Source organism: Ctenopharyngodon idella, chromosome 2 (genome assembly GCF_019924925.1).
Source record: "Ctenopharyngodon idella isolate HZGC_01 chromosome 2, HZGC01, whole genome shotgun sequence".
NCBI lineage: Eukaryota > Metazoa > Chordata > Actinopteri > Cypriniformes > Xenocyprididae > Ctenopharyngodon > Ctenopharyngodon idella.
The window spans coordinates 29,598,142-29,615,719 of record NC_067221.1 but is presented as its reverse complement, the minus strand read 5'-3'; the positions used below and the strand labels follow the sequence as shown (position 1 = coordinate 29,615,719).

The 17,578-nt window shown below is 36.0% G+C and overlaps 1 protein-coding gene across 3 annotated transcripts in view; it reads right to left on the bottom strand.

The window, feature by feature from the left end:
* Positions 1 to 801: 801 nt before the first annotated feature.
* The window catches only part of LOC127494164 (stonustoxin subunit beta-like), a 231,044-nt gene continuing 214,267 nt past the window's right edge, over positions 802 to 17,578 (bottom strand). Inside the window, exons 4-15 of one of the 3 annotated variants that reach the window (XM_051859856.1) lie at positions 13,715 to 15,258; positions 13,589 to 13,610; positions 12,817 to 12,913; positions 12,543 to 12,742; positions 12,374 to 12,441; positions 11,816 to 11,929; positions 6,426 to 6,509; positions 6,089 to 6,175; positions 5,490 to 5,621; positions 4,924 to 5,006; positions 4,798 to 4,832; positions 802 to 1,610 (exon numbers count right to left, since the gene is read on the bottom strand). In XM_051859856.1, coding sequence (XP_051715816.1) covers positions 1,597 to 1,610; positions 4,798 to 4,832; positions 4,924 to 5,006; positions 5,490 to 5,621; positions 6,089 to 6,175; positions 6,426 to 6,509; positions 11,816 to 11,929; positions 12,374 to 12,441; positions 12,543 to 12,742; positions 12,817 to 12,913; positions 13,589 to 13,610; positions 13,715 to 15,258 — 2,480 coding nt within the window. In that variant the 3' untranslated portion in view covers positions 802 to 1,596. The remainder of the gene's footprint in view (positions 1,611 to 4,797; positions 4,833 to 4,923; positions 5,007 to 5,489; positions 5,622 to 6,088; positions 6,176 to 6,425; positions 6,510 to 11,815; positions 11,930 to 12,373; positions 12,442 to 12,542; positions 12,743 to 12,816; positions 12,914 to 13,588; positions 13,611 to 13,714; positions 15,259 to 17,578) is intronic. The other 2 variants (XM_051859864.1, XM_051859901.1) reach the window with 2 other exon arrangements.

The following is a 17,578-nucleotide window of genomic DNA, read 5'->3' as shown; positions in this document are numbered from 1 at the left end:
GATCGATCACAATTCTTTTCTCACAGCGGTGCATATGTGAGACATTATTTCAGGTGCTGCTAAAGGTTGCAAGTATCTCATTGACAATAAACTGCATCTCTTAGAGCCGATGTCTCCTGAAGATAGAGCAGCATGGGACAATCTGAAAAGATGTTTTTTTTCTGATCTTAAGTTTTGGAGGATGCAATGGGGAAACTCGATTTTCTTCAGCAATGACAGCAGCCACTCACTCGGCTAGGACTGTCATTATGTTATATCGGTTTAAAAGATCTGTGTTAGAAACGTTGAGCTCTGATGAAGACAGATGGGTTTGTGCTGTCATAAAACAAGGTTTACCTTTATAGCTTGCTGTGTATATGGAGACAACTTTTGTGCATCCAATATAATATCTATAATATATATAAAATTATTAAGGTTGAAAGTTATTATAAAGTGTTACCAAAGTTTAATAAACACATTGGCCTGACCTTATAATGTTCAGATTCATGTTTCTGTACTCTGTTCCTCTCATTGACCTTCTGAACTAACTCTACCGGGTTATGATCAGTTAAACACACCCTTTAACACACACTGAATCAAGGGTACAGTCTAGTGAGTGTACCCTTTTCTTCTCTTTCTGGGTTTTAATTTACTTTTTTGTCAAAGCTGGAGAAAAGCTGTTTGTAGCAGTTACTGTTTTATTACAGACAGTACTGAATGAATCATCTCTAATGATGAACAAACAACGAACATGATGTGCTTCAGAATCTGTTATTCATGCACCGTAACAAATATTTTGATTAAGAAAACACTGACTCAGAGTATTGCTACTACAGTTTATTGGTATAATATAGGCTTATATTTCCTTCTAAACACATTAACACATTTACACACTGATTCTGTAACATGTAAACATACAGTATATTTATGATATATTTCATCTTATTTGCTCACAATGCAGACTTTTATTGACATATACATGAATACATTTAATTTGAATATTTTATGATAGATGATTATCATTCTGTTCTCATGCAGAAACAATGTAGAATAACACTTTCAGTTCCTCTAAGATCACAAAGCATCTTCATCGTGTGTAAGCTCTGTGGTTGTATATATCACTGACTTATAATATAAACACTTAATCATTATATAGTTTGATTAATATACGATGTCTATCAAATGTGTCTTACTAAATGAACATAAATGTACTAAACTCAATGATACTGTTTACTATGGTCTCATCTGAATGTGATTGAACGTTACATGCATAATAAACACCAAGTGAATCATATGAAGAGTAGGTTATTACATTTTGACTAAAGATTACAAGGTAAAAAAGCATAAAAATGTTCACAATAAGTAACAAGCAAGAAACTGAATCAATTTTTATGTGTAATTCAGGCGAATAGAGAGTAAATGTGACACACCTGACTGAGATCATCATCTCTTGATCAGATGAACAGTGTAATATCAGAGCCGCAGGTCTTCAGGACACATGCTGTCTGTTTCCAGAGACATTTACAGTGAAACAACATCCACAGCACATTCTGCTTACATGATGTTTAGATTTTCATCTGTACGTGAGACGTTGTTCTTCTGTGTTCAGTTATAGAATCAGGCGCTGAGACCTGTTAAGAACAGAATGTTTCCAATGTTATCAAATTACAGCAATAGATCACATACAGTATGGGCTCATGTGAGTTCTGTTTCGTACAAATTGATTACATCTCTAATTTATGTCTTCTCATTGACCTTTCTGACTCCTGTATAAGTTCATTACAAAAGAGAATGTTGTTTTACAGCTGGAAAGAAGACAATAATACAAAACTGGTTTACTATGTGCAAAAATATTGGATTCATAGCCTCCTTAAAATAGTGACTTGATAAAGTAGATATTTAGGAACGATCATTTAAAGTAATTTTTTCCCCCTTTTTTTAGATTGTAAAATTGTTGGTAATATGTCTGTTGCTCCCCCTTCTGTTTGTTTGTTTGTTTGAATGAATGTTGTTTTGTTGGATTTAAAAGCAATAAAAAATGACTGCAACAGATAAACCAAATGTACATTGATCGAATGAATATCAGATATAATGTTTGTTTATATTGGAAAACTCTCTGAACACTAAATCTCTCCAAACAACAATAAAATACAAGTACGGAAGCCCTGAACCTCATGGTGAAAAAAAAAAAAAACTTGGTGGGGAGAAAAAAAAAAATTATCTCGTTATTTCAAGATATTAAGTCATTATTTCAACATAATAACTCTTTATTGTCTAGCAAGTATGATAAAGGAGGGGCACTTTTCAATGTTTTCAGCGGCGCAACGTTAAAGTATTGGATCGCAATATCAGCTTTTACTGCGATCGCCGCGTTTCGAATCCGCCTTTTGCAGAGTTCGCTCTTTTCTATTTTCACATCACATATCAAAAATGGCATTCATTTTCAATAAAAATAAGACAGGGAATCAATTAAAGAACGCAATAATTGTGTTGACCTACTGTTACAAGTTGGTGCTCCAAAATCCCAGAGGGTTATCATTGGAATTTGCTTTCATCCCAGGCTGACCTGGTTAAATTTATAGCCCATAGTAAATAAAACAATTTACAGTGCAAATAGCTGTATATCAGGGCTGTCAAACTTACGGCCCGGTGTCCAATCTGATTTGAACTATAATAAAACAGAGATGCACTAGTCCAGGGGCCAAAAACGTTTTTTAAGCGTTTTTTTATTCCGGGCTTGCAAACAAACTGCTTTGTAAAAATTTCCCAACATTTCATCTGTGTATTTACGAAGTATGTAAACAGGACTTTAACACGCTGAATACGGACACAAAGAGAACAGACCCGCAGCAGAGGAAATACTGTACCATGCACAAGCTTACTGTTCGCGAAAAATAGGCAGAATAATATAAATATTACAGTGGGATTGATATGAATGTATCTCTGAAGGGAACTGTATTAATAAAACTTTTGATGGCTTTTCCTCTTATCTCCATATAAAGTAGTAGTATTAGCCTATATTTATCGAAAAGCGCTGCTGATTTTGTTTTAGCATAATTTCACAAAGCTAAAGTCAGACCAGACCTAGTTTTTGCTGTTAATCTTGAAATTATTCAGTAATTTAAATTAAAAACAACTGCTCATGCTCTTGTGCACAACATCTTTGTTGGGATTATGATAAAAATGAGCTACACATATTTTTTGTTTAAGGCCAGTTTGGCCTGTTAAAAAATAAACAACAAATAAATTTGCTTTAAAAAAATCTGCAACCAGTATCGGAATCAGACGATTTGCTTCTTATAAACATTGAAATTGGCCATGAAAAATCAAAACAGGTGCTAATAAAAAAATATTAAATAAAAAATAATTTTAAAAATAGAATAGTTTTTCACTGTAAAAAAAAAAAAAAAAAAAAAAAAAAAAAACAGTTTTCTTGCAAATTAATTTGTTGTTCATATGTTTAATATTAATGCAACTATCAGCACACTAAGGTTATTATAAAAAGGTAATTCGGCCCACATATGGTTAATTTCTTTCCAATCCGGCCCTCAAACTAAAATGAGTTTGACAACCCTACTGTAGATGCTATTTACATTAAGTGAAAATACTGATATATTGACACCATGTAAAAGTAGCAGTTCTTTGCAAGAAGTGTAAATATATTTAGATGCTGTAGGCTACATTGTATTGGCAGATACTATTTGTACCTCAGTATTTTTGTACAGGATGCAATAATATCATAGAGTGTGATTATATTTATTAAAATTATTAAATGGATGCCGCATTATTGGGAGAATAAAATCCCTTTTTAAACTTGAGTGGCCCATCCAGACATTGGAGCTAGTGTAAAGAGTGTTTGTCAACAAGGGACACTATTTGCACTTATTGTAAATAGACACTTTGTTATAGGCTTCTGAAAAGTTAACAGATAAGCAAAACTATGAAGCTGGCTGAAAGAGCAATACTGGCAATTAGCACAAAACTCTATAGCTATGTAATTGCTAAATAAATTAATTATCAGGCCATGTATTAGAATTATGGATTAGTAGAAACGTATGAATTAGTAGAATATCCAGTGTTATGAAAACTACATAGAATAAACGCATATAGAGTATTTATGAGAATCTATGGGCTATAAATTTAACCAGGTCAGCCTGGGATGAAAGAAAATTCCAATGATAACCCTCTGGGATTTTGGAGCACCAACTTGTAACAGTAGGTCAACACAACTATTGCGTTCTTTAATTGATTCCCTGTCTTATTCTGCCCTCTAGTGGCTATTATCGAAAGAGAACATGCTGCTAACGCTGCCCAATAAATACTTTTAATGTTATTAAACACTCGTTAGGCAGGTTATTTCCACTTTTAGAACATTGTTTTCATTTTTATTGAAAATGAATGCCATTTTTGATATGTGATGTGAAAATAGAAAAGAGCGAACTCGAAACTGCGGCGATCGCAGTAAAAGCTGATATTGCGATCTAACACTTTAATGTTGCGCCACTCCTTTATCATACTTGATAGACAATAAAGAGTTATTATGTTGAAATAACGACTTAATATCTCATTATTTCAAGATATTATGTCGTTATAACGACTTATTATGTTGAAATAACGACTTAATATTTTGAAATAACGAGATACGTTTTTTTTTTCTCCCCACCAAGTTTTTTTTTGTTTCACCATGCGGTTCAGGGCTTCCGTATACAAGTCTTCACATTTAGTCTTTGCAATAATAATATATTTGCTTTTAGCAGTAATAATTTTCTTCTTGAAAAGGTTTATAGTTTATGCGTCACAGAATCATGTGATACTCACTGCGTTTGTAGAAGACTAGATAGGCAGGTGGACACCTGTGAATAAAGATGAACTTCATAATCAAGTAACATATCTAACAATATCAAACTCACAAATACAGTTGTGTATAGAGCAAATCTCTGGTACCTGAGTGAGTTGCGTGATTCTGGATGAAAAAATAATTTAAATTTGGCAAAAAAACTTTTTTCTGAAAACATTTCCGCAGGAACCTTTAAAAATAGTTTTGCAGAAATATAATATGTGAAACATCATCCACACATTTGATATACTGTATTACATATACTATATTTTCACTAACAGAAAAATATTTAAAATAAATGTTTATGACTACTGTTCTTTATTTCTTTAGACTGATGAATCTGCATTCCTGTCTGAAAATTTATTCCAATCCCAATCACTATCCCTAAACTGATCCCTATCCATAACTTATCCCTAAAATCAGAGGAAAACGATAGATGAATGTAGAAGGACCTAATCCTGGTTTTAAACCAAAACTTGACATAAACTGTAAACTTCAAATCTGATTGGTTGATTGGAATGTTGTTCCATAATGAACAAAGATGTCAATAAAGGAACATGTTGTACTTGGTTAAATCACATTCAGCCTGACAATGTGCAGCAAATCTTACTGATATTATAAAGTGAATCCATTTTCAATCATGTTTGTAACCATATTTTCATGTCATATATACCTGAAACACATGGCTGTCATTACACCGATACCAGTTTCCATTGTCAGATTTGATGTTAGTATTGTAATGTCCATCTTTTACTGTACCATAAAGGTTTATTATGGCATAAAGCTCATATTTGTGGGTGGAAACCTGTCAGAGAAACAGAAACCATGTTCTTCATGTCAGTTAAACATTAACAAATGGATTTGACAGTCATAGAGAGAGTGTGATTGAAAAAAAAAAAAAAAAAATCAAGAAAGCATTCTGAACATTAAAACCTTGATGTAGTGGTCAACCGATATGTTTGATGTTTTTCATTATCCTGTTTAAATATAATGTTATCTATTTTCACAATGATTTCCTGTTCTGTCAGTTATTGTTAAAGCCCTGTGGATCACAGACAGACACGAGCTCATGAAGTGTTTCAAGCTCTGTTTCTCCGTCCTCATTAGTCTCCTGGCTTATTAAACTGTCCTGTCTAATTATAAAAAAGGGAAACACTATACTACTTAAACATATCCCATCAATATTCTGCAAATATGCCAGCATTGGTCATTAAAAACCCATATTGGTTGACTACTTGTTACAGACACTCAAACACTGTAATATTTAATTACCTCAATACATGGAGCAATCATTGCCTCATTTCGGAAATTATTCAATCCTAGTATCAGTCTTTGTGGAAACTCAAAATGACTATTAATCTGTAATTATAAAATGAAGAAATGTGTAAAGAAATATTTACATTAAACAATTAGAGGCTATTCTAAACTTACTCATTTTAGTCATAAATACAGTACAATGAATTTTGTGCAGATATTTAAACATTTTTATGGAGATTACATATTCCAATAATAAATTTAATAAATCTGTCTGAATCATCTACATTTCCACAGTAAATCTGTTCATCTGTACAGGTATAAACGCATCAGACTCAATAGAAAAGATACTTGCATTTTCCAGCATTGGTCTATTTGAACAGTGACTGCAGTGTAGATCTTTACGCATTTCATCAATGCGTTCATTCACAGCAGATCCCTAAATGAACAAAGGAGACAATAATGGGAAATTCATCTAAAAACACACTGAGAAATAAAGTTGTTCTGGTAATCACTGTAAAGAAATCAGTTCTGCTACTGTAATTGCAATAATATATGAACAAATGCAGTAATGCAGCAACAGAGATAAACACACACTTTTAATACGGCTAATGTAACATTCAGAGCTTCAGATCCTATCTCAGTTTATCTCTTAAGCTAATTTATGGATTTGCTTACTATATAAGTTCATAAAAACATTAAAAATAAAGACATTAGAGTGAAAACACCAGGGCCCTCATGAATAAAACTTTCCGTAGATTTCATCCTAGTGTGCGTACGCATAAAAGCCAGATTTTCTGTACGCACAAAAGTTTTCAGACTTATAAAAACATGCGTATGCCAGAACCTGCGCAAAATTCCTTTTATAAAACCCAGTCAGCAGAAGATTGTGCGTACATGAATCTCTGTCCGTCTCCTCCCTGAAATAACCATATATGGAGCTTACAACGCCTAGTTTTACTATGCATAACCTCATCCGCATATCATTTCCACGCATATTCCCATCCACATGACACCATGTTTAACAGCAAAAGACATTAGGAAAATATGATTATAAATGCCATAACATTACATTGCTAACAAATGTCACTATCCTTGTGTAAGGTCTGCACAGGATCAAATTAGCAAGCCAACTATAAACTGTGTTTAAGTTTTAACTCCGTGAACTTTTGTTTGTAAATCTCACATTGGCTCCGGCCTGGCTGACATTAACTGCTCACTGGACACATTTTATGGCGGTGGCGATGGATCCCCGATTCCCTCCCTCGTGACTTCAAACAATTGTGGTCAACTCGGATCGAATTACTGCAAGCCATGCGGCCGCATTCCTCAAGTTTCTCTGTTGTCAAGCCTTCATCATCCTCCATCACCTAGGAGACAGACTCTCTCTTCTTTCTTTTCCGGTTATTTTACTCTTAAGTTAAAACCTTGTTTGAAAATCCCGCTGGAGAACGCCCTCCTGGAAAAGGACCAATCGCCAAACCGCGTGCACTGAAACTCTACAAACTGCAGCACCTGAACTTATGCAAGTAACAACTTCTTTCCACGCGCTTTAAGCTCTGTGTAAGCGGAGTTTCCTTGCTGGCTCTCAAAAGTTTTAACTGTTTGTAATTTGCCATTTCTTTGATCACCTGTTTTCTTTACTTTCGTTTTCTATATGTGTGTATTGTTTGTGCATATTTAGCTGTATAACCTTTGTATTCGTAGTTTCATATATTAAACACATTATATTGACGCTCGATTGTTCTGTTGCTCATTCAGAAAACCAAGTCACTTCTACGTTTGATTCTGCAACGCTGCTTTACGCTTTAATGCTATAATAGGAAGTTATTCTCGTGGCCAGTGAATATCTTCCTTTATAATAATTTATGAGAAAACTGATAGTTTGCTGGACAAACTAGGATAGTCTTTCTCAAACAACTATTAAACTAGGACTAATCATCTATGTAATTAATTATAATCCATTGTAATTAATTCACAATATATGTGCATAATTCCCTCTTTGGTCGATCTATATTATAGTTAATCATAATGCGTTATGATTTAGTTTTAGATATATTTCACCCATGAATTGAGCGAATTGATTAGATACCTGTAATTCGCTACACTTGTCTTGTTTTAGAAAAAAATAAATAAAACTTGTATAAAATACTGTTCAAAGTTTTTTTTTTTTTTTCTTATTAGAGCAAGACAATGACATACAACAAAAAAATTATAATAATGACAATAATAATAGTAAAATAAGAAAAAAGAAGATAGAAAAAAAGATAGACAAGATAGAAAAACAAATACATGTAATTTATTAAATAATAATAAGGGAAAGAGCAAAAAGAAAAAAAAAAAAGAAAAAAAATTGTTTTAAATAACCGAAATAAACAATTAAATAACTAGATAGAAAAGTGAGGAGAGTATATAATAATAATAATAATAATAATAATAATAATAATAATAATAATAAATAATAATAATGGTTAAATAGTTAACAATGTATCTTATGATCATATAAACTAATGTATTGACAATATCGTTATGTACATAGACATAATATACATATCACACACATATAGACATACATAGATTCATATTTCCATTTCCTTCATTGCAATATTTTATAATTCTGGCTGAGGAAAAAAAAATCTATATAGTTGGGAGAGTGTGTGTGTATTCAGTTTCAAGCACCTGATATATTGAAATACTGCAGAAATGGGTTCCAGATGTTGGTGAATGAGGACATCGATTTTTTTTTTTTTTTTTATTATCATTGGTGGATGTAATTTTTTTGAAACTATTTCTTTTATATTTTATCTCCTAATTTTAACTACAGCAAATCAGCACAGTGCTCAAACAACAAATCTTGGCACCAACAAACTTTTTAACTGGAAGAATTGCTACAAAAAAGGGGAATTTTTATCCGACCAGCCTCCCACTGCAATCGGCTTACATTCCAGAGAAGGGAAAACACAGCTGCCTACATCCAAAAGGATTAGAAATAATATGCCTCCTCTGGTTGAAGAATCCACCTGCTGCACAAACTGCCACAGACCTATACAAAGGATTGAAGTTCTTGAAACAAAGCGGGACTACCAAACCAGAAGGAACACACAACAGAGCTTCGTCATGGATGTCCTCAGCACACAGTCGGTGAGTCCCATGAATCTAGTGCTCCTGAACAGGCCTTACTGAGTGCCGTAACTGATCAACATACTAATCGATGGCACAAACAGGGAGCGAGACCCAAAGGCACTCAAGACATCAGATTGTCACGAGTATCACATATTGCAGTAGCATCCTCTACTCCAAACACTAGCTCCCTACCACCACCAATACATCTGGAAAACAGATTTGAAGTGTTAATGAATGTGAGTAAGGAATCTCCAGATGTGATGAATGTGGGTGAGGAATCCCCAAACATGATCGGACACAGATCAAATCAACACCAATGCTAACTGCCGCTCAAGGTCGAGCAGACAGCGGCACTCAGCTCTCAGAGCAGCCGAGCCCAGGACTCTGATAGTGGGTGACTCTGTTATCAGAAACATTAGCAGCAGGGATACTACATGCTGCCTTCCACAAGCAACAGTTTCTGATGTAAACAGGGAACTTAAGAGCATTCTGATGAAATATAAAACTGCAAATCGACTAATCATCCATGTGGGGAAGAATGATATTTGGAAGGAGCAGTCAGAACTCCTTAAAAGAGATTTCAATGAACTTTTTGAAATGCTTAGAAGACTAAAAGTTCAGTCGTTCATCAGTGGACCACTCCCAGCAAGAGGAACAAATAGATTTTCATGGTTGCTTGGGCTTAACACATGGCTGCAACAAACCTGCAACGTAAAGGGACTGAATTTCATCGACAACTTAAATCTTTTCTGGAGTCAGAGACAAATGTTCACACATGATGGCCTGCACCCAAACAAACTGAGCTCAAGAGTGCTGAAGGACAATATCTACTTCTCCCTCCATCATCCATCAGCAGTGTGTGCAAATCCACTCAATCTGAATGGCACAAACACACCTGGACAGAGTACAACTGAATGAATTAGTCAAATACTTCACACCTCCGCCAATCTGGCAACACTGTTTGAAGCTTTTGACACAGTGCTCTACTTCACCATCTGGTGGTCAATAAAAATTCCTACATCAACTGTGTCATTCAGATGTATTGTTCATTGGGATGTCATTGTAAGGTTTATTTGTATATACACTAATACATTTAGGAAAAGCTACATACATATAGGTATGACTGGTATAATTATAATATTGCACTAAATGGATAGCGGTATGACGGCTCAATCGACAAGCTCTGTATTTGAGCCCGGCACGTGACGTGTCAGTGAGGTAATGAAGATTAATTTCCACAGATCACATGAAAATAAAAAAATAAAAATCACATCTCCAACGCACAGTGATACAATGAGTATATGCTGGATATTCCATGTTAATATTAGGTAGGCCTATATGTAAATATTCCAGGCTACAACACATGAACAGCATAAACGCATTAATATATAAATATTTCCATCATTAGAAGTTCTTCATTCTGGCTCTAGAAGAGAGGAATCACCAGAGCTGGACTGGGGCAGGCGTTTCCCAATTAAAAGGCTTAGTTCACCCAAAAATGAAAACCCTCATGTCGTTCCACACCTGTAAGACCTTCGTTCATCTTCAGAACACAAATGAAGATATTTTTGATGAAATCCGAGAGGTTTATGACTCATCCATAGACAGCAATATAATCAACACTTTCAAGGTCCAGAAAGGTACTAAAGACATCGTTAAAACAGTCATGTGACTGCAGTGGATCAACCTTAATGTTATGAAGAGACGAGAATACTTTTTGTGTGCAAAAACAAAACAATAATAACCACTTTATTCAACAATATCTTCTCTTCTGTGTCATTCTCATACACTATTTATGTCCAGCGCTTCCAGGTTCTCAGAACGCCGAAGCTGGTCACGTGAGCAGCACGACACATGAGCTGTGCATGAGACGGTCCAGCTGCTCTCACGCTGCGACTGCTGGATGCGTGCACAGTTTAATCAGGTAGTGCCAGTAGAGGTGTGGTGGGGTTTTGCCATTTGATCCACCAGGAAAGTTTCAGGTGCTCCCGATGGCCAGTCAATTCTTCCCTCAGCCAATCGCGGGCCAATCTCCATGCTCGGGCCCTGGGGTTTCAGCCCCACCTAGCCCATATGTTAATCCGGCCCTGCCTACGATCTTGTGGAAATAACAGACACATGCATGCAGTGGCCAGTGGAACTCCACAAGTCCAAAGACCGCAAGTGCGCTGTGCACATGAAGCCATTTGCGTTTTGCCATTTTGCCAGTGTACACTTGGAGGAAGACTGCGAGGGCTTAGGATTCAATTTGGGACAGGGCCTTAGAGGTCTGCAGGAGAACTTATAAGCTATCCTGGGTTTAGGAGCTACTTTTAGCATTTATACGACCCCTGATGAACGCTGTAGGAGATGTTTGAAAAAGTAGGTTTGCAATGAAACTAAAAATGGCACTACGGACTCTGGCAGATATGGTATCAGTGTACATGACCAAGTGAAATAAAGGAGACCAGACAATGGGTCAAACAGGCCAAACTAATCAAAACTTATGACATTTAGCCACCTCAGAATGAAGATGCTCTGAGACAGTTTTCAAAACATCAGTCCTTATAGACTTCCATTAATCAAGAGGAATATTAAGAAAATAATTAAGAAAAAAATCAGAACTGAACAGCAGTATCTTACCATATGATCTGATTGTGTACGATAGATCATCAATGTGAAGATATCGCTCTGTTCTGATGTCATTTTCTTGCATGAACTGCATCTACCAGTTTTCTTCACTTTGACCTTAAAAATCTGCAGGGTGTCAAAACAAGACTTCATTAATAACCTTTAGATGCTTTAATTGCCAAGTCAAGATTTGCCAAATCCAGTGGTTTTACAGCCATATTAATTATAATATCAGATTTTAAAATGATCACTATTCTTCAGATTAGACTCTTGCTAGACATTTAATAGTTTTAATTCTAAACAAATTGTTTCAATGAAACAGCTGATGTTTAATCTCTCATTTCATTGTAATGTCAAGTACTCAAATAAATTCACTAAGACCACGTGTCTGCTTTCAGACATTTAGATCCTCTGTTGTTCAAATGTCTTTGTGCAATGTGAATCAGAAACTTATGTATGCACAGTTAGTTCATGTCATTCAGTAACTCATTAAATAGTCATAATAAGAAACCAATGCAAACATTTGACAGTCAAAAGTGACAGAATGAACCTGAAGAAAGTTAAATTCACCTCAGAGGCTTCAGGAGTCTTGCTCAGAATCAAATCCAGATATTTTTTGGCATCTTTGTGTTTATAAACTGTTTTTATGGGATGGAAGCAGATAACAAACATATAATAAAACAGCTAAACAGCATTTATTATCTGCCAAAACTTACAAAAAGGGTTTTTGAGGACCAACCGTCTGTGATGCCGAGGCTCTTTGAGATCCCGGCTGTTGAAACCCGATGAGACTCTTTGTCTAGTTTATTAAACAGTGACTTCAGCTCTTCAATGAAGTCACTTTGATTTTCACTTTCACCATCACTGTCATCGTCACTGTCACTTTCACTTTCACTTTCTTTCAAGTCACCATCAGAGGAATCTTCTCTTCTCTCCAGTCTAAACATTAAAAACATTACATGTTTGATGTATTTGTAGTCACAACAAAAAACAAGTGAGAGTTATTTTTTTACCTCATTACACCTTCCCTGTATTCCTGCGTCATGTAGAGGGTTTGCAGAACTGCGTTCAAGTAGCTGGTCGACCCTTGATTTATCAAGCCACAGTATTCTTGAACAAGAAACATTATTAGTGTTTATCTCTAGCTGCGTCAGTTTCCTGTTTTAAGGTTTTCAAATCAACATTCACATGACTTAATTGAGGATATTCAACAAAATTTTTTTAAGTACAAAACACAAAAGCTAAGCTAGTTTGATTTCATTAATTGTTTTCTGAAGTCTATGAAACACTCTTCTACAGTCTGTGTTGTCTTTCAGCTCAGTTACTGTAATGGTGGAACAACAGCTTGAAGAAAATCTTTGTTTGTTAAACTGATGACTTTTAATGGCTCAAACATGTGAATGAAACTTTACCGCCCTCATGTACAGAGGTTTGTTACTGGCACAGGAACACAAAACACACATTATTTGCAAGTTTACATTGTATTGGTCAAGCTTTCACATCAAAATGTGTGTACAGTAAAACTGTTACAGTACAAGTCTATGGGGTGAACGTGCAGCAAAAAAAAAATAAAATAAATAAAAATAAAAAAACTTTAAAATGTTAATTGACCATGATGATGTTAACAACACATCAATTGTACAAACACTGAGACATTAATTACTTCACAAAATTAAGAAGGCCAGAGAGCCAATGTGATCGCCCATGTGACTAATAAAAGCAATTAATTTTTTTATTTTAGAGAGTGAATCATTACTGAAATTGAGGGGAAAAAAAAAGACTTACCCATAACAGACCGGTTCCTTCTCTGAAAGAAGCATTTGATACTAATTAACAAAATGAGGCAAACTATATCCAAGATGAGAAGAAATCTATTACTTATTCTCATGAAGCTATGAATGATCATCATACCTCTGTGGTGACGCTGATGACGTCACTGTATACGGTGTAGTTGAGTTTCCCCAGCGCTGCACATTTGATCTCATACTCAGTTCCTGCTCTCAGATCAGTCAGAGTAACTGTGTTTTCATCCTTCATCACAGGTTTAGATCTCCAGACTCTGTCCTGCTTCAGTTTATACAGTAATCTGAGCTCCACTGTAGAAGAACATGATGGAGGAACCTTCAGAACCACACTGTTATCTTTGACCTCTTCAGTGATTGGACAGGCTGGCTGTGATGGAGGAATAAAGCAAACAGCTTCATCACATTCACTTTCATACAGCAGAATGCAGGAACCTGGATTATTCTTCATTTCCTTTGAGGACACAATGAACTTGGCTGGTTCACGGTCTTTTGAATCAATCAAGTTCTTAAATATCTTCAAGTTGCTCCTCAGTGTCTTTTGGATCTCAGGAGTGAGCCAAGACTTCTGCTCTGAATCAAGGCTGTTCTCAACAGTTTCTCCTTTTCTTGAAGGACTCAGATAGGCCTTTTGTTTAGGTAGGAGTACACCAGTCCAGTTCAGTGATGTGAACGTGTAACAGACCACATTTCCAGCTTTCAGATCCAGTGAAATCAGATCTATGTTGTCTTCTACCTGTGCACCAGCATCCTTCAGCTGTCTGAGGACTGATTTAATGACGTCAGACTCTCTTTCTTTCGCTTTCAGCCATTCTGCAAGATCTCTTTCACTGAATGGAGATTCATTATGATCTTGTAGAAGATCATTCAGGTCAGTTTCCTTCATCACGTCTCCACGGATGTTTGGCAGCAGAGAGCCGAGTTTCTTCATGAGTCTCAGTTTGTAATTGGAGCAGTTTTGCTTCATTTGCAGTATTTTATCCTGAAATTCAGCAAAAGTTGAAGCAGGTGAGTCTTCTAGAAGGTCACTGCATTTCATCTCAGTTGTATTTAAACTCTCAATCACTGATTCAGTTTTAATTATTAGATCCATGCTGATGTCCCTCTGAAGTTTTGAAGCTCTTGAGAGAAGTTTGTCCAGAGGATAAAGCCAAACTCTCAGAGGAACTGCCAGCTCTTTCTTTTCTCCCAGCAGTTTTGGAAGATCACTGAAAACCTTCAATGCATCTTCAAAAGTAGTCGGGTTAGATGGTAGCTGGAAGTCGCCATAAAATGTGCATGTAAATTTTTGGACTGCATTCTTCTGAGTGTCATTCATCTTCAGATTGACGTTTACATCTACTGATATGAACTTGAGCTTCTCAAGGGCCACTTTTGCTTCTCCTTCTACTGTGTTTATTTTCTCATCTGAGGAAACCTCTCTATCAAACACAAAGCAGGCGTCTGCTCCATACAGCACTGCTGTCACCACATGTGTTGCTGTGTCATTATCAAACACCTCATGATGAACTATATTTGCAGATGCCAAGTGGTTCATGGTCAGTTCTTCATACCTGCAGGTTGAATGATAATGTAGTGTCAGTCTCTGCTGTCTGAAAGACTTCTTGGTGTCGTTGAGATATTTGGCTGCTCCAGTAACACTGACGAGTCCACCTAAAACACTCAGTTTCAGAGAGCCATCAATGTTCAGTAAGTTGGATTTTTCCTGAATGGAGTCTGAAGCTGTGACTTTGAAATCTGTGTTAATTTGGGGATGGACTCGTAGACTCTGCTGTAGCTTCTCTTTATCCCACAGTGTGATTCCTGCAAAAAGAAAGTGTTTAATACAGTACAACCATTATTTATACCTATACACCACATATTAGTGCCCCTATTATGGATTTTTGAAAATTATCTTTCATGTAGTGTGTAACATAGCTCTAAGTAAATGAAAACATCCTGCAAAGTTTTAAATCTGAAAGTGCACCGTATTTTAAGTTACTGTCTCTCAAATGTAAGAGCTGACTCAGAGTTAATTAAACGAGTTGTTTGTAAAACGAATCCCAAGCCTTTTCATTGTGATGTCACAAAGAAACATTAGCATATTGCCCGCCCACTTATTGCACGCGCAGACGCCAGGGGAAACGTGAACCTTGTGCTGCGTGTTCCCGTCATTTTACTGACAACTGCTTCTTCAACTTAAATGTGTTCAACAACAGATTCGCAAGCCGGTTGTTATTGAAGGATTGGTCAGTACCCAGTTTATTTGGACCAGCTTCTTCCTCCTCCGAATCACAACCTGTAAGTATGATTCATACCTGCTGCCACATTTGACAGACTGACTGTTTTGTAGGAAAGTGTGTAATTATAATTCTCACAGAGAAAATAATTTTAATTAGTTAAGTTTTTAAAGGATTAGTTCACTTTCAAATGAAAAATAGCCCAAGCTTTACTCACCCTCAAGCCATCCTATGTGTATATGACCTTCTTTCTGATGAACAACACTGAAGAAATATTAATAAATATCCTGATGCATCCAAGCTTATAATGAGACTGAATAGGTTTCATGAGTATGAGCTGAAGAAAAAGCTTCCATCCACATCCATCCATCATAAATAAATCCATATTTAAACAGGTTATGAAGTCAAATGTCGAGCTTCCGCCAGACAGTTTCCGTATTCAACATATGCAGAAAGTGTTAAACTCTTGCAGTTCACAAAGCTTATGTTACATCATGCGCCTTAACTATTCAACTTACAGAAAAAGTGTAATTGACACGACGCCAGTTTACACTTCCTGCGTAACTTGAATACAGAAGGCGGTCTGGCTTCAGCTCATACTCGTAAACCCTTTTCCCTGCCATTATAAAGCTTAGATGCGTCAGGATATTTATTAATAAAACTCTGATTGTGTTCATCAGAATGAAAAAGTCATATACACCTAGGATGGCTTGAGGGTGAGTAAAGCTTGGGGTAATTTTCATTTGAAAGTGAACTAATGCTTAAGGAGCCAAAATATAAAACTGCCCCCCAACAAAAAGACTCACCTGTTCTGTTGTGCAATCCAATTGAAACAGCACAAGTCTATATGTCCTCTAAGTATATATATATATATATATAAATCTTCTATACAAATATGCGAATAGCAAGGACTAAAATCCAGTGTCTAACATCCAAATGGCTCCATCGACTCCATTTACTTTACATCAAAACAGTACACACATTGGAAACTGCACCTGAGATAAAAGCCAATATAATCTCACCCACTGACACAGAAATGGACATCTGGGTGATACCTCAACAACTTTACATCAAGTTTGGACTCTACAAGTTCAGAACACTGCCACAATGACTTGATGAGAAAGGTTTGGAAAATAAATAAAGCATTTCAAAGTTCCTAAACACATTGTTTTATTTAACTGTCTATTTTGGGACAATGCAACAAATTCCACTGTGGAAATGTGGGATGTGATGGGTGGACACCTGGAATGCTATGACCCAATCACATCACCACATCAGGAAAGACAGGGATTAGTAATCCCATCCCCAACAGGAAGGAATAAAAGCTTTTCAAGTGAGCAAACCCTTGTTCTGAGTTTCTGACCTGTTGAAGGAAGAACAACAATACGACCAAGGTTATACTCTTGTGAGTAAACCTTTCACCACACGGACCTTCAAGCAGCCCAACTGAGGACTTTGGCTCCTGACATTCATAACTCAAGTACCGCCAACCTACAGAACGACCACTGTCTGACCTACAGTTGTCTAGATTAGATTCTCCCGACCAAGTGAAATGTAAATATAAGCTAACCAATCCTTTCCCAAAGGCCTTGGCCTTAGGTTGTTGCTATATGAGATTTCTATTTGTGTAGAGACTGTTTATCTAGGGTCAGCGTACACAGATACATTAGGCGAATCCAAAATCACTCCAACACTTAGGTGTATTGTTAACTGATATTAAAGTATATTTTAGTTCATATTAATTGCTTGTCAGT